This window comes from Octopus sinensis, linkage group LG1 (assembly GCF_006345805.1).
Source record: "Octopus sinensis linkage group LG1, ASM634580v1, whole genome shotgun sequence".
Lineage (NCBI taxonomy): Eukaryota > Metazoa > Mollusca > Cephalopoda > Octopoda > Octopodidae > Octopus > Octopus sinensis.
In genome coordinates this window covers 56362942-56381636 of record NC_042997.1, presented here as the reverse complement: position 1 = coordinate 56381636, position 18695 = coordinate 56362942, and the positions used below count along the sequence as shown (strand labels likewise).

General features: G+C 38.5%; 1 protein-coding gene across 1 annotated transcript in view; it reads right to left on the bottom strand.

Moving 5' to 3' along the window:
• Positions 1-18695, bottom strand: part of LOC115210390 (RING finger and transmembrane domain-containing protein 2) — a 49580-nt gene that overhangs the window by 18102 nt on the left and 12783 nt on the right. The window contains exon 3 of the mRNA XM_029778977.2: positions 6512-6597. Within this exon, the coding sequence (XP_029634837.1) occupies positions 6512-6597 (86 nt within the window). The remainder of the gene's footprint in view (positions 1-6511; positions 6598-18695) is intronic.

The window sequence follows — 18695 nt, the reverse complement described above, 5'->3', positions numbered from 1 at the left end:
GATGCAAGAAATCTTCTGTCAATTGGTTGCGAAACTTCAGCCATAGCGTGTTCGGATCACTTATGTTGCAATGTATAAGAAGTTTTGCGAACAGTTCTCGCACAGTTCCAGCTGAATGTGATGAAGCAATCTCCGCCAAAGTTGCGTCCCATCGTGAGTCGTCTTCTAGCATACCACGCGCTAGACAGGCTTCTCTGAATGTAGGATAGACATGATTGTCGATAGTTTTTAGGTCTTCAAATGAAGTGGGTCCTGTTACCTCATGAAGTAGCATGCGTAGATAAAAGCATTCATGTTGATTTGGAGGAACCGTGTACACTCTGCCCAAAGAAGAACTGAACTTGATATCCGATTGACCATCTAATGGTTAGCCATTTTTTCGACGACTCCATTCTTTATTATCCCATGTATAGTATGATGGAACTTGATTGTAAAACAATGTTTTTGCGAAATCATCTTTCTGACACAATTTGAAGAACCCTGTTAACGTTGTCTCTCGAGGGGTTTCTGCTAATAAGGAAGCATTCTCACGAGTGTAATACATCCTCTGACCATTTTCGAGGCTAAGTGTATGATTGCAGGATGCCTTTCATGAATAGGGAAGCCAAAGAATCGCCAAAAGGCCTCGCTACTACTTATGTAGCCCCCAACTTGATATTGCGTCACTTCATCTCTACTGTCCCCACCACGTAGAGTAAATGAAGCTGCGTCGGAGCCCTTAGTTATGTACTTACATATATATTGGATGCAACTAACAGAACTACAAAATTCAACATTGATATGTGCATCGAAAACGCTCAACAAAATGGACAATATGGAATAGCCCATCCGTTGTCAGCCTCGTAACCATTAACAATGGCCGTAAAACCTCCATCTTCAGGGCGCCTACGTCTGTACAAAAGGTAGCCATCAGTGTCAGTCTGACTTTCATGGACGAAAGGGCGTGGAAATTTTTTGGTATATCTCTTATTGCCTGAAATGCACGGTAAATCAGTTCTTAAACCAGGCCCACACGGACCGTGCACCATATGAGCCTTAACTTTCATGTACAAGTCCTTATCGATTGAAGGATCAGGGAACTCTGCCGAGATTATGCTGTCAATATCGTTTGAATTGACCTTCGTTGCCAACCAGATGAGAATATGAGCATGAGGAAGCCCTCTTTTTTGCCATTCAATTGTATACACGTCAGCTATAACGGGACCAAAGCCCTCACCTAATTTGATAAGATCCATGAGCTTAAGTAACTTAAGATGAAATACCCTCGCTGAGAGATCATAACGGCGTGTGACTGTGTGACCAGGAAGAAGTTCGTCCTCAATTTCCTTCCACTTAGGATTGCAAGTGAAGGTTATGAATAACTCGGGCCTACCGAATTTCCGAACATATGTCATTGCATCCTGAGCCCTCTCGTGCATATAACGAGGGCCTCCAGTAAAGGTGGATGGTAGAATTTTAACTGTACCCAGACTTTCAGGATCCACGTCATTGTTCATACCATCACGTAGGTGTATGTAACTTTCACATTGCAGTTTAGTCTGGCTTTTTTTAATGAATAACAATCTTTCTGATTCCATTTTTGCACACATGTCAGTCGCATACTGGTTGAAGAGGTCTTGAGAATGATGGAGATGATTAAAACAGTTATCTCTAATCCTGAATCGAAATGAATAGAAAGCTTTACATGAAACTGTTTTGGATGAAAGAACCCCTGGATTAGTACGATTACGTTGTTGAATGTTGAAATGGTATCCGTCTTCACCATAAACAAAAAGCAAGGGATACTAAAGTGCATCATACAACCTATGTGTATCACATATAGTCTTTACACCTTGTTTACGATGTGAGAGGACAATATCACGTGTGCCGTGCGGGTCACCTGCTAGAATAATTGCAACCTCATTAACAGAAGGAGAGTTGTAGCGTCCTGCATGTTCTCCAGACGGCCGCTGATCAGCATCAATGACAACATAGAAGTTGTCTGCAGGAGCTACCTCTAATGCATATTTAAAGCTCTGAACATAGCTGTTATTATTATGTAGCATATCTTGAAGTTCGAGAATGAGTCCAAGTCTCTCCTCTACTTTTATTGTGTACTCTTTCAGTCGCTGGTTGTCTGCAGAGGAGCTTTGTTGACCTTCATTTCGAAAGGCATAAGAATTTCACCTTGAAGCTTGCTGCAAAACATCTGGCATGAAATAGACCTGGAGACATTGAGGCTGTTTGTTGGCATCAGGCTGCAACGGTCCAATAAAATGGTAAACCTGGCCCTGGACTTTCATCGTGGGCATAAATACGCCCTTGGTTGATAATCCGATCGGAAAGATGTCATTTGAAAAGCGCAATTATAATATCGGATATCCTTAAGAAACCCCCTTGATAGCGAATGAGTACCTGTAAGAAGAAGTCTTAATGGCTGAGGTGGATCGCTGAGAGCTGGTAAATTTACCTTACCATTAGAGCAACATATTCCTATTGGCTCCCCACACCATTTTTTTGCTTTGCAAAACCTACATAATTTATTCATTGAGCCTATTTGAAAATCCTTATGCGAGACAAAATTGTTGTTTGGGTAATAATTAAAAGCCTTCATTGACCATCTTGTTTTAGATGCCCTACTTATACCCTGTATTCTGCTTTTATATTGAATAACTTCTCCCAGTCTATTGAGGCGCTCATCTGTCGTCTCTGAAGCTTTTGCATTTGCAGTTGCTTTAGCGTTTCTATTCAGTCGAAGCTGACACTGCATTTCACTTTCTGAAGCCCGATCAGCCGATTTGGCCACAGCATCTTTCTTTTGTCGAAGTGAGTGCGCAACTTCACTCTCTGCAGCTCGAGCAGTAGCTTTGGCCTTTGCTTTCTTTGCAAGCCTTTGTTTATGTTCTTGTTCACTCACAACACTACACGCACGTGAACTGGAAGGAGTATTACCGATGTCTGGAAGTAAAACATTGGAAGAACTTTCAAATGCATGTGCAAGTGCATTGAAATCGTTGTTACTATCTGTTTTATTCAAACAACCCTCATCGATGGCCACAGCCCTCACTTCAGCAGAGCACCCTACAATCTGCGACTGTCTTTGAAGGGAAGTTTCAGCTCTAAGCCGCCTTTTATTTTGGAGCTGCATCTTTGTTAATGTCAAAACTGTTCTTTTTCTTTTCGGCATAACAGCAACGAGAGTAACGAATAGTAGGAATTTGAACAATAAAATCTTAAAGTCAGTTAGAAGACACCAATTCTTGTAATTTTCAGTCAAATCATTATAACAAAATTTCTATATTTTTGATTTGATTTGAATTAAGCAGGGGCATTTCCTAAGCGGCTGATTCATTTATAAAAAAATACTTGGTTTTTTTATTCGGTTGAGTCAAGAACAAGTTAAAATATAATAACTTACGAATGATTGAGCCTTTCAACGTTTTCGATGAAAAGAATAATTCAATCTTCTAATTTATTTTTATCCATCAAAATATGTTGATTTTTTTCAGGGAACGCTTCAAATTCACACTGGGAACGCTACACAACAGTATGAAAACGTTTAAGCTATTTAAGACTGTCTAAGGGAAATAACTATATAAGCATTTTTAGAGAGTTACTTCCCTTATATATGCTAAAAATACATTAAAAATAGGAAAAAAAGATGGTAATTTTTTTTTTAAATCGTAGACTCATCGTAGACACGCGCTAATACCCAGAAAGGCTCGATATGAATCACGACTATAAGATACCCGGTTTTGGTTAAACTGCACCGCAAAATGTGGGAGTAGTTAGGAATCTAAATCGTAGGAGACAGACATACAACTTCACTTTTATATATAAAGATGATTATAGTGTTCAAAACAAAAACTTAATAGTCCAGTTTTCCTAAGTGTACAGAGGCACCATAAGGAGGTTATATAACTGATTTAAGTAACATGCAGAGATAAACTGAAATACTAGTTTCAAATTTTGGCACAAGGCCAGCAACTTCGGGGAGGGAGTAAGTCGATAACATCAACCCCAGTATTCAACTGGTACTTATTTTATCAACCCAAAAGAATGAAAGGTAAAGTCAATCTCAGTGGAATTTGAACTTGGAAAGTAAAGACGAATGAAATAAAATTAAATATTCCCATAAAACAGAAAGAGGTAACAGAAAACCACTCCAATAATTATGCTTTGAAACACTACACAAAACATCTTTGCTGATGCCCTGAAATCTCAGTAGTTTGTAGGACATTATATTATGACAATAAGGTGTAGGACATTATATATGACAATAAGGCTGTACCGTGTTTGGTTTCAACTTTCTGTATTCTGAGTTCAATTTTTAACTTTGCTTTTCATTCCTCTTGTCATCAAAAAAATATTTGCAGGCAATACTTTGCTTATTTCATTTCAATGAATCCTTTCCCTAAAAACATGTATCTTGGTGTCAAAGTGAGAAATCTTTATTTATGACATATGAATGTCTGTGAAAACATGTTTTCATGACTTTTCAAGCCAATTGCACTTGGTTAGTAATACCAGTTTTGGAATAGTTTACCTAAGTTTCATTGACTTTATCTCCCTTTCAAAACAACAAATTTAAAATACATTTTAATTTTATATTTTTTTTATTCAAATATTGTAAGAATTACAGCAAGCTGACTCAATAAGGTTTGACCTTCTGACCAAAGATTAATGGTTTGTATCTTATAATTGGTGTTACACTGTGTCTATCACCACATAACTGTAAAACAACAGTGATGTCAGATGATTGTTGACACAAAGTGTGCTATATTAGTCAAAATCCTACTCTGGCATAAGTATAAACAAACTTTAGGCTATTTCTATACATATTATGACTCCAATTTGATTTAGTCCTTATTTCTAAAGGTATATTATTAGATTTGAAGACAATTATGACCAGATTATATTGTGACACTGCAAGAACTGAATTATTATAAAAATACATTTGCAGTCTGTGATGGATGTGCAGTGCTCATCTAGAACATCTAGAAGATTGTTCCAGGTGGACTGATGATATAAGTATAAAGAAATTATAAGCTGTTAGCAATAACAGTGTTTGGTTAACTTACAGTGTCAAATTTAATTTCCATATAACACTAGAAAAACCAATACTGAATTTGACCTGAAGCATCAAACATCACAGTTGTGTTTTATTTTTTATCTTTTAGTAAAGAGGGAAGGCGGTGTCTTTAACCCTTCACAGAGCTTCCAAGACTGGTGGGAGGCTAGGAGGAGGGCATCCTTATACTGAAAATCTAATCCAAATGTTAGTAGCAGAAATGTTTCCACTAAAGGTACCCAAGGAGCGATGTAGTGATGTTAAACTGAGCAATGGATTAAGTCTACCACCTATGTAGACCATGGCAAGATTTGAACTCAGAACATAAACAGCTCGAATAAATATCACAAGACATCCAACCCAACTTTCCTAGATCCACCAATCCACTGCACTGGACTTATATTATTTTCATTGACACTGAAAGGATAAAGGGCAAAGTTGACTTTGGTAGGATTTGAACTCAGAGTGCAGGGAATCAGAACAAATACTATGAGGCATTCTGTCCATTGCTTAAACAATTTTGTTAATTCATCTTGGCACCACCAAGAAAAATGGAGAACATACTGATATCAGTTTCATCTTGACTGCATCCAATAGTTAAGAGTTGGGAAAGAACAGAAAACTATGCTACAGTAAGTGGTAGCAGTGGTATTAACATAAGTATGTGTGTGTTGAAACTCCAATATCTTTTTATTAAATCTAGTCCTTGACAACACGCTAGAACAGCTAGAGATATATCCTAACGAGGTTTGGATGCTATATAGAAATGTTTATAGTACTTATATTCAGTATCCTGTTGCATTAAGTTTGATACATCTTGAAATGTTATCCTTACATGTTTATCACTCATTAATAAAAGAAATAAGTAAAAAATTATGACGTCTACCTGAAACAGCAGAGTTTTACTATATTTAGTTTTATCCTTTTTACTTTTTAATTAAAATCTTGCTGACAGTCAATTTGGCTATTCATAAGGTTAGGGTTGGTAAAATTATTGACAGTAATATAATAAGGCCACTCCAATTACTTGTGTTTATCTCCTTCAAATAATTAAATATTGCATTAGGTGAGCAGATAGTATTACAGAAAGAGTAAAAATATAAAAGTTTACAAAATGGAAAAAGAAAAGAGCATCAAAGATTATTTAGAGCAGGGGTTCTCAAACATTTTTTACCTATGGACCCCTTTGATTCCTATCTTACTTGGGTGGACCCCCATAGTCACTCAATGTTTAAAAAGTCCTATCATTTTTTTTATAATTAAATATTATTAGGACTTGTATAAAAATTGTTAAAATATTTTGTTATGGATGTATAACCAATTTATTGCACATAAACCTTACTGGTCTAAAGCACAATTTTTTCATGGCCCCTGAAAATTTACCATGGACCCCAGTTGAGAACCTCTGATTTAAAGTTTTCTTTTTTTTATTTTTTGTTGTGATAGCAACTAGAAACTCACCCGAGCAATAAGTTGATGTGTCTGCCTATCAAAGCCTCGATTTGCATAGCAAAATGTTCCTAAGAGACTAAAGAATATTAACAGCCCTGAAAAATATAAAACAGAGACAGAATATAGATAAAGTTAACAACAGAAGATTTCAAAAAATGTTATTTTTTCATACGTAGTTATATGATTTGTATATTAAAAATCATATGAATATTATTTATATAATCAGAAGTTCATGCAACTATCTTTCATAATAAGGAAACTCAATTATCATTTCAAATTAAGTAACATTCAAATTCCACAGTCATCTTGTGCCAGCAGATTTGATGTTACTCCTATTATAATAATAATAATAATAATAAACATTGTGTACCGTGCTCAGGTGCACTACAACTCATCGAAAGTGTATATATAATCAGGTGTAGTTTCGACGGATTTCGGAAAGCATGAGGGCCTTAAAGGATGCAGTGTCATGGCAGTCAACAACTGACGCAGGCAGTTTATTCCATGCTTCAGCAACTCTGAGTGTGAAGAAATGTTTCCGAAAGTCATGGGAGCTGTGTTGTTTTCTGACTTTGTAGGCATGTCCACGTGTGTTAGACACATGGAGATCAAAAAGATGTTCAGTGTTGTTATTGGTGAGGTGGTTGACAACTCTGTGGGCGTTTACCAAGTCCGTCGCCAGACGCCGGAGCTTCAGTGAATCCATGCCCAGGGAAACAAGGCGCTCAGAATATGGTAGGTGTCTGATGGAGGGTATGCGTTTGGTTGCACGTCTCTGAACAGATTCCAGAAGGTCAATGTTCTGAGCAAGATAGGGGTTCCAAACTGATGATGCGAATTCCAAGTGTGATCATACCATAGCTGTATACAGTTTTAAATAGATGGCTGGAGAGCGGCTAACAAAAGTCTTGCTGAGTGATGCCAAGACACCCTCGGCCTTCTTGACAATTTTAGAGATATGCTTTGTCCAACACAAATCACTGCTGACAGTGATGCCTAGGTCACGCTCGCAAGAGGATTTCTTGATATCAGTGTTGTGGAGGGAGTATGTGGACGCAGGGTTTTTTCTCCCAAAATGCATGGTGGTACACTTGTCCACAGCCAGTTTCAGTTGCCAGTCTGTGATCCATTGCTGCATTGTGTCCAGGTCTGATTGCAGGAAAGAGCTGTAGACAACAGGATCTGTCCTCTTGATTTCAAGGTACAGCTTGATGTCGTCTGCATATTTTAATACTGTGGCATTCTTTAAATTTGCATCTATGTCATTAATGTATGCCACAAACAAGAGGGGACCAAGGACAGATCCCTGTGGTACACCCGATGACATCTCATATGGTGTAGAATGCTGTCCTAGAACTGTGACTACCTCCTTTCGGTTGAGAATGAAGGATTTCAACCAGTTAAAAAGGTCATCCCTCACACCCATTGCAGAGAGTTTCACCATAAGCCTTTTGTGTGGCACAGAGTTGAAAGCCTTAGCAAAGTCAAGGTTGACAAAATCCACCCATGAGCCACTGTCAGTGATCTGAGTAATGTCCTCAAGGAACTCGACAAGCTGATCACTGCAGCTGGAGTTAGGGACAAATCCATATTGTGAGGTTCGGATGAGACTGTGTGAGCTCCAGAAGTTCCAAAGTGTTTCTCTGACACACGATTCCATCAGTTTTGCAATACAGCTAGTGAGACTGACTGGGCGATAGTTGACAGGTGATGTGCGGTCGCCCTTCTTGAACAGAGGAATGACACTGGCAGTTTTCCACTGTTCCGGAGTAGCACCATTGTTGAGACAGTACTGGAAGAAAGTAGAGAGCTGTTGTAAAAGGAAGTACCTGCCACGTTTGAGAAGCAAGTATGTAACTCCACCAAGACCAGGGGAGGCATAGTTGCGCTTATTTTGAATGTGACGTCGCAGCATTGCAGGTGTAAATTCCATAGTTGTTATGGAATTTGCTGTTAGAGATGGTGAAGATGGTACATTTTGACTTTCAACAGTGAATATGTTTGCATAGCACTCGGCAATGAGTTCTGCACATTCCTTGGGGTCGTCAGTGATCTGGTTTGTGTGAGGGTTGCGAAGAGGGCCCACTGGAGAGTGAGGTCTCTGCTTCGAATGCACATATTTCCAGAAAACCTTGCTGTCAGGATTGGCTGCTATGCACTGTTCAAATTCAAGCACTGCTTTTTTTGTCACTTATAAGTACATCAATGTCAAAAACTAAGTTAACCCTTTAGCATACACACCAGGTATATCTAGCCCAAATAGTTCACCTGTTTTATGTTCAAACTAGCCAGAGCTGGCCTCTCACACCTACTCTACAATGCTGTAGTAAAAAAAATAATTTCTTTCACTGCAGAAATAATCTCAGAAGTAAATTCTTCTCATAGATATTATCATCATCATTTAATCTCCGTTGTCCATGCTGGCATGGGTTGGATGGTTTGACCAGGGCTGGTAAGCTGCAGGGCTGTACCAGATTCCAATCTGATTTGGCATGGTTTCTATGGCTGGATGCCCTTCATAATGCCAACCACTCCCAGAGTGTAATGGGTGCTTTTACATGCCACCAGTATGAATGTCATTTTGCATGACACCAGTATCTGTCACAACTATAATTTTACTTGGCTTGATGGCTCTTCTTTTCAAGCACGGCATAATGCCAAAGGTCTGTCATTCGTCATTGCTTCCATGAGGTCCAACACATGAAAGGTGCTTTTCATGTGCCACCGGCATCAGCCACCTTGCCTTTGTAAGGCCCAACACTCAAAAGATGCATTTGACAGGTCTTCTCAAGCACACCATATTGCCAAAGGTCTCGGTCACTAGTTGGTCATAGACAAATTGCCTGAAAATACATTAGGCTATGAATGACATCATCCGATTGTAGGATGTGTTTCTAGATTGTTAAACTTCATGATGATACAAATACCAAATCAATCTTTCAAAGCTCTATAAGAACAATTGTTCTTATATATAAGAACAGCAAATAGTACATTTGCTGACGTGTGCAAAGCTTGGTCAAGCTGGGATTAATTAACTAGAGTGACTCAAAGCAACATAGAATAAAAATATATGCATGTACATTCTTATTTAACATGTTAATGTATACTCAGACATAGGAAAACCTTTCACTGTGGAAACAGTCTCAGGAGAAAATTCTCCTCATTGACGTGTGAAAATACTAAAATTTTACATATTGAGAATGCGTAACAATTTTGTTTTTTTTCTGCTCAAGGCACAAGGCCCGAAATTGTTGAGGAGAGAGCCAGTCAATTAGATTAACACCAGTACGCAACTGGTACTTAATTTATCAACCCCAAAAGGATGAAAGGCAAAGTCGACCTCAGAGGAATTTGAACTCAGAACATAAAGATGAAGTGGTGAGAAAGGATCTTTAGATGCTGGGCATCACTGAGAAAATGACAAAGGACCAGGAGTTGTGGCGATTTGCTGTACTTAAGATACATCAAGCTAAGTAAAATTGCTGTCATCCATAAATACAGGCATGTCCTTTGCAGGTGCTGATACCACATAAAATGCACTCAAGACAGTGTTGCGTAAGTGCACCTGTGCCAGTGGCGCATAAAAAACACCCAGCACACTCTGTAAAGTGGTTGGCATTAGCAAGGGTATCCAGCTGTAGAAACCACATCACAACAGATAATTGTAGTTTGGACAGTTCTCCAGCTGGCCAGCTCCATGTCAAACTGTCCAACTCATGCCAGCATGGAAACAGATGTTAAACAATGATGATGATGATTTAGCATGTTCTACCATAACATTAATTAGACAACTATATTTATTGAAGCATTGTTTTACAGCTGCATGCCTTTCCTGTTATTAACCATTACTTGGTTTTTGAGTAAGAGATCTTTTATTACATAAGTCTTTAAGGGAGCAAAACAAGTGGATAATTTGTTGACAGTGATTTTGAAGAAGTGTAAATGTATACACACACACACACATGCGTGCGTAGATAAGTACTTGGTTCTTCTATCATCTATGCAACATCTAACTTTCTCCCTGTGCTCGTCAAATCGTATGTCCCTGCCATAAGGCTTTACTTCCACACATGCCAGCTTAATTCAATTTGTCCTTAGTCGAAAGACACCTGTTGTTAATGTCCTGTTATTTGTATTTGTATACCATTTCTCCATTTTTTTCCATCCTTGTTTTCATATACATTCACTGCTTTCTTCCAAGATGTTGAAAATCTTTTTGGCTCATAACACTGCATGGACCCTAAGTAAGGCATGTGTAAAATTTGAATGAAATCCATTGGGTAGTTCTTGATTTTTAGTGATGCACACACAGACACACACATAGACATCAGAAGAGAAGTGAGTAAAAGTAATGTTTAAAGTACTGGTTTTATATTTCTAATCCTTGCTGGCATGAGAAAATTCATCTGAAAATATGTCCTTTTGAATTGCAATGGGAAAATATCAATGTTTCAACATTTATAGCTATATCTGTAGCAGTTTTAACATTTTATGTTTTTGCAAACAACTTGTGTACTTTATTGAAATCTAATTCAGATATATTTACTTTTATCAGTTCCCAAAATACAGAGATGTACGTAAAAAGCTGCTAAACTGATATACTAGCAGGAATATATTTTAGATATTATCAAAGATTAGATCACTTTCACAATATTAGGATTGTCCTGTCAGCAATGCATCATGAGACACTTATTTATGTATAAACATATATATCATACAACTATGTGAAAATGCATGGCTCGCAATCATAAGGTAGTGAGTTTGATTCCTGAACTGGGCTGTGTATTGGGCTCTTAAGCAAGACACTTTATTTTCACATTGCTCCAGTTCACTCAGCTGTAGAAATGAGTTGCAATGTCACAGGTGCCAAGCTATCTCGGCCTTTGCTTCTCCCTTGGATAACACTGGTGGCATAGAGAGGGGAGGGGCTGGTATGCATGGGTGACTGCTGGTCCTCCATAAACAACCTCCCCACTCTGAGATTTTTTTTTTATTCTTCAGAATGCCACAGGTAGTACCAGTCTACATTGTTTACCAGTAGCACTACTAACCCACAGCGACCTGACTTAGATCCTTCATACGGACTTATTATTATTATTTTTTCTTCTTCCATACAGAATTATTTTTCTCTTCAGAATGCCACAAGCAGTACCAGTCTACATTGCTTACCTGTAGTGCTACTGATATGTCCAACATTATGACGACGTAACTTTGTCATCTGCATGACTGGCCCGTACGGCGTACCTCACTGACTGACACTGCTTGCTGCGTCTGTCCACTATTTATCAGTAGTAGACCAGCCCACTTCTCTCTTGGTTGTGTCTGCCACAACATATGGCCCCTATGCCTCAAGTCAAGCTAAAAGGTAATGACTCTGACTTCATGACATTCAGTGGAACAGACACAAATTTCTATCTGGATAAAACATCAGATAATCTTGGAAACTTTTTTCCACAGGATTTTGTAACTATTCTGTTTTTGACAGTTAGCTGAACTGCGGCATGTGCAATTAAATCTATTGCACAAATATAGAGCAAAATTCAAGCAGTGGAGTGGAAGTGAAAACCTTAGAGTTGGTTATCTAATATCTAAGCCATTCTATTTCTACTCTAGATATGATATAGTATTATAGTTACCTCAATATGCATAGATGAAAATAGATGCTAAATCCTCTTTAGAACACTTGTCTGTAGTAGGAAGAACAGCTATTGGTAAAATATTTCACTCTAACAGTGCAAAATAACCAAATTTGCATGAGTCATCTCAACTATGCAAATAGGGAAATACAAATGTAAAATATTTTAAAAAAAAGTATCTAACAGTAACTCAGTTTTTAAATGGGTATACCATATCACTTTGTGTCATAATAATGGAATGTTAGGTGCCAGGAACTATATTCGACCCAATAATACTGCTTCAAAGAGGCCTGTCAAACCAGTATGCTAGAATGGAAAGGAAAACATAAAAACAATGATGATGACAATGAAGAAGAATACTGTCATTGTTGAAGGAGACTTGGTTACTATTTCTTATTTCTTTATTGCCCACAAGAGGCTAAACATAGAGGGGACAAACAAGGACAGACAAAGGGATTAAGTCGATTACATCGATCCCAGTGCATAACTGGTACTTAATTTATCGACCCCGAAAGGATGAAAGGCAAAGTCGACCTTGGCGGAATTTGAACTCAGAACGTAACAGCAAATGAAATACCTATTTCTTTACTACCCACAAAGGGCTAAACACAGAGAGGACAAACAAGGACAGACAAAGGGATTAAGTCGATTACATCGACCCCAGTGTGTAACTGGTACTTAATTTATCGACCTGAAAGGATGAAAGGCAAAGTCGACCTCGGCGGAATTTGAACTATGAACGTAATGGCAGACAAAATACCGCTAAGCATTTCGCCTGGCATGCTAACATTTCTGCTAGCTTGCTGCCTTGCAGAAACTTGATTACTAATTCTAACAAATCAAATGACAGCTTAAAGTATCTTTGGTTGACTCAATAGCTTAGATAAGTTGTTATAGATCTTGATTATGAAGCATATGTCACTTTTACTATCATTATTATCAGGGAAATGCATTTTCCCATACAGTAATGGCTTGCATTACAATAGTCGTCTTTCAAGCTTGTTTACATATTTCATGTTACCTCATCTGTAAGGAGTAACTCCCTCTAAGGTCTGATTTTATAGTTCAATAATTCTTTGTAAATTTCATGTTGTCTCTTTTATCAAATCATTCTTTATATACATGTTTATATACATTAAGAATGTATTTCTTGGATACAAACTTTCAGATTTACTTGGGTTGTGAAACAATTATGTATGTCATATAGACATTGCTAATGCAAGAGTATGACCTTGAATCAAACTGGATAAAAAAAACTCGTGTATCTCACTTGTATTTCAGCAACGATATATTTGCAGAGAGGTTGCGATCATCTCAGCGAGCGAGGCAGGCTACCCTGAACTGACAACGAGCAATACACTCAGAAACATATGTTTTCAGGTGCCTTGTCCTGGCTTGTGGGGGTGATTGCCTCCCCTTTGCAAATATAAGGACACAGAAAATGTGTCAAAGCCAAAAGGAGACGTCGATGTTTCCTAGGGCTAAACGGCGGTGGTGTAATTCTTTTATGGGACTGTCACATTGAGTTGACAGTATACGACCACTATATCGCCTCACCACTGCTTATGTCTCTCTGAAACATTTAGAAATTCAATATTTCTAATGTAATTACTGTCTATCTAAAGAAAATTGATTATGCATGCTGCACTTATGAGGTGCATCGAAAGATTGCATCTATAGTGATATCGTGTGTCACCCGATACTGAAACATAGGTAACAGATGATATGAAGGAACATCAAGTTCAAGCCCAGATTCTATTCTTTCATTACATACACACACATTATATATATATATATATATATGTATGTATGTATAGGTGGAGATGTGGCCATGAGATTTAGAAGCTTGCTACCCAACAATGTAGTCTTGGGTTCAGTCCCATTGTGCCTTGTGAGTGGATTTGGCAAATGGAAACTGAAATGAAGCCTATTATGAGTGTGTGTGTTTATGTATGTGTTTGCGTGTACACTTAACTAGATATTACATGAGAGCTGAATACATACCCAACCCTCAGGTAGGTGGCCCTGTTCGATTTGTAGGAAAGGTGTAGGTAGGAACTCCATACAGTGTACCCAGTGTAAGCTATGGATACACAAAAGGTGCAGTGGGTTAATTAAAAGGTTATTAGAGAAGATAGTTTTTGTAGGACGAAGATGCACAGGATTCATAAAAACTTTAGAGACTTGAGAAATTGATTCTCTCAAATACCATAGTGGCTCAACAAAGGTAGTAGGTAATTTCAGCTATCTAGGGGACCAAATTAGTAGTGCGGATGGCTGCACAGAGAGTGTGATAGCTAGAATAAGAATAGGATAGAGGAAATTCAGAGAGTTGTTGCCTCTGATGGCCACAAAAGGTTTCCCTCTCTGAGTGAAAGGAAGCCTGTATGATGCATGTATACGGACAGCAATTCTACATGGTAGTGAGATGTGGTACCTGAATGCAGAAAATATGTGAAGGTTGGAAAGGAATGAGGCTAGTATGTTCTGCCGGATGTGTAATGTAAGTGTACATGTACAACAGAGTGCTAGTGTTCTGAGAGAGAAGCATAAGAGGAATTGGTTGCTGTGTGCAAGAGAGAGGACTGTGCTGGTTTGGTCATGTGATGCAGATGGATGCTGAGAGCTCCATAAAGAAATGCTAATCTCTCAAAGTAGATGGAACACGTGGAAGAGGGAGACCCAGGAAGACATAGGACGAAGTACTGAAGAACAACCTCAGGAAGCTGAACCTTTCAGATGCAATGACAAAGGACCAAGATATCTGGCACCTTGGCATACTCAAGAAGACAATACTCCACAGAAGTGTTAAAACCGATCCTTCTGATGGTGTATAGCACTCATGGCAGTGTCACATAAATGCATCCACATGGTACCATGTAAAAACGTCCATGCGGCATTATGTAAAAGTGCCCATGCAGTGCCACATAAAAGCACCCAGCACACTCTATAAAGTGGTTGGTGTTTGGAAGGGCATCCAGCCATAGAAACCATGTCAAATCAGACTGGAGTCTGGTGCAGCTCCCCAGCTTGCCAGCTTTGGTCAAACCATCCAACACATGCCAGCATGGACAACAGACGCTAAATGAGGATGCTGATGATAAGGCGGCGAGCTGGCAGAATCGTTAGCACGCCGGGTGAAATGCTTATCGGTATTTCGTCTGCCGCTACGTTCTGAGTTCAAATTCCGCCGAGGTCGACTTTGCCTTTCATCCTTTCGGGGTCGATTAAATAAGTACCAGTTACGTACTGGGGTCGATATAATCGCCTTAATCTGTTTGTCTGTCATTGTTTGTCCTCTCTGTGTTTAGCCCCTTGTGGGTAGTAAAGAAAGAGATGCTGATGATGATGATGAATATATAGTTGGCATCATAACTTTGGTGAGAACATGAACTAACTCTTTATTTTGGCATATCTCAAAGCGCACACATAAAGCTATAAATAATAGCATGTAAATACTGGGTTGGAAAACCCTTTTGGATACATACTTATGAATAAAAAATACAACATAGTTTTTCTATTGTTTGTATTTATCAGGTCGGTTATGTCAATAAAACATATTTTTATAAACTCTTCAACAGAGTAAGAGATAAGAGTTTGACAAGTTAAGTTCATCAGCCAATCTTGATAATCAGTCATTGCTATTTTAACTTACTTTCACAGTCCACAGCCTTGAGATTAACTTCCAATACTAGCTACCCTAAAAACTTAAGGTTCCATATCTAGTTGGTGATCTTTTATCATTTATTTGATCTAGTCCTTAGACTACAGCCATCCTGGGGTACTACCTTCAAGAACTTTTGTTCTCAAATTTATTCTGTCAGCTACTTCCATTAAGCTGCTCCGGCAGAAGGTAATGGCGAACTTCTGCTACAATTTAAATTGTAGAGAGAGTCATATTAGTTTCAAATTTTAGTACAAGGCCAGCATTTTGCCCAACATGCTAACGATTCTGCCAGCTTGCTGCCTTTGTAGAGAAATTGATATTGAATAAAGAAAAAGACAGACATATGGCAGTAACGATGACCATAACAATAGCAATAATAGTATCAAAACCATGAATGATGTAAAGAATATTCCATTTTTTAGACCATTATTAGAAGTAAGAAGTAATTCTAGCCCGGGATCGGAATTGCAATTAGCCAAAGCTTACCGTTACATCAAAACAGACTTTGGAATATGATATTTTTAATACTGTGGACAATGCCAGATTGAATGGTACTGTCCAGGTGTCAAAACCACAATGATATCTGTTTGGGCAGCTGATGATGGGGAGACACATATATTATGCTCAGCTGTGAATTTCTTAAATCTTAGACTCATCATTCTGGGTTGTCCTTCATTCTTATAAAATGCAAAGTTTGTAGATCCATTGTTTGTGGGGATTGCTTACTATGATATTGTTTGGTTTTCTTCATTAAGTAACCTAATTAGACTTAGACAATGCTTAGCTATTGGTGTCTAGTTTAGGGAGATTCTGTGGCACAGACATTCATGTATATGTTGTTATATTTGGGATGGGTCATTTTTGACCAATTAACCAGATGCATTCAACATGATTGTTCCTCACTTCATTGTAAAATCATTATTACTTTAGGATACATTGTCTGAAATCCCCTGTCACACATTCAGTTCTGTTTAGTCCATTCTGTCAGAAGAGACTAAACAGGACAGGAGTAGACACACGAGATGTAGTCACTGAAGAGGTCACAGGACGAGTAACAAAAGATTTCAGACAAAGGACACTAAATACTAATAATAATAATAATAATGAAGTGAAGAACAAGCATATAGAGTGCATCTGGTTAATTGGCCAAAAATATGACAATCTCCAAATATAACAATATCGGATTCAACATGATTTCGCATCAGGAATCTTGCAAAACAAATACATAGATATTCGTATGTATGTAACTCTTTATGAGCAAACTTCTAAGATTTTGAAATGTCAAAAGGACATAGGCTAACAGATAAAGAGAAAACTCAAAACAAGAGTCAGTTAGAATTTTCCAAAGTTCAAAGAATAGACTAAGTCTTATTTATGATGCTCCAAATTAACATCCCCAAACAGTAAAGAGTGAAATGTCTTTTAGTTTTCATTACAAGAACAGTATGCACACACATATACACACACACACATATATATATATATATATATGTGTGTGTGAAAAAGTGCCACACCCTAGCGGTTGAGGGAACCTGTGGAAGAGGCAGACCCAGGAAAACCTGGGACGAGGTGGTGAAGCACGACCTTCGAACTTTAGGTCTCACTGAGGAGATGACTAGAGACCAAGACCTATGGAAGTATGCTGTGCATGAGAAGACTCAGCAGGACTAGTGAGACCATTACCCGTGGCCTCTACCTAGGATGTAGCCAGTCGACTTATGCATACCTTTCCTTCTTGGGACACAAAACTCCATTTGTGAAGACCCGTTGAGGCAAGTGGAAATCGGAAATCAAAATCAAATCAGTAATCAGAACCAAAATCGAAGTCGATCAACATCAATGGAAATTGCAGCTGCAATACGAGTGCTGGTGACACGTAAGCGTACCATCCGATTGTGGCCGTTGCCAGCCTCGCCTGGCCCCCGTGCTGGTGGCACGTAAAAAGCACCACCCGACCGTGTCCGTTGCCAGCGCCGCCCCGACTGGCCTCCGTGCCGGTGGCACGTAAAAAGCACCATCCGATCGTGGCCGTTGCCAGCCTTGCATGGTCCCCGTGCCGGTGGCATGTAAAAAGCACCATCCGTCCGTGGCTGTTTATCAACTGAAGCGGCTGACCTCCCCTGTTCGTAGTCAGAACTTAGTAATTTTAATATTTCTATTATTGAAAACAAGTGGATGTATTCCACTGTAACTAGGTAAATAAAATCTTCGAACAGACAGTCAGTAGCGACACCTCCTGGCTCTGACTACGCTGCATTGATAAAGGGCAATAACCCTGAAACATGTCTGCAGATGTCTGACTAGCAAGGTGAAGCGGCTGACCTCCCCTGTTCGAAGGTTGTAATGGACGCAGGTTCGTGTGTCATATAGCTAGCTAGAGGCGATGGCCTCTTGGAGCTAATCAGCGACAGCTTTAGTCTTATATTTAGACTGCCATATTAGTATGGTGATAACTATTAATATCCAGTAACGCTGCCGTAATCTCCTTTAGAGAGACTTAGTAATTTTAATATTTCTAATATATATATATATATATATATAATATATATATATATAGATATAGATATATATAGATATAGATAGATATATATATATATATATAGATATATATAGATATAGATATATATATATATATAGATATATATAGATATAGGTATAGATAGGAAGGGCATCCAGCCGTAGAAACACTGCCAGATCTGACTAGGCCTGATGAAGCCTTCCGGCTTCACAGACCCCAGTTGAACTGTCCAACCCATGCTAGCATGGAAAACGGACGCTAAACGATGATGATGATGATGATGATATAGATATATATATATATATAGAGAGAGATATAAAAACTTAGATAAAACTTAGATATGTTTCGACCAAAGATTGGTCCAGGCCATGT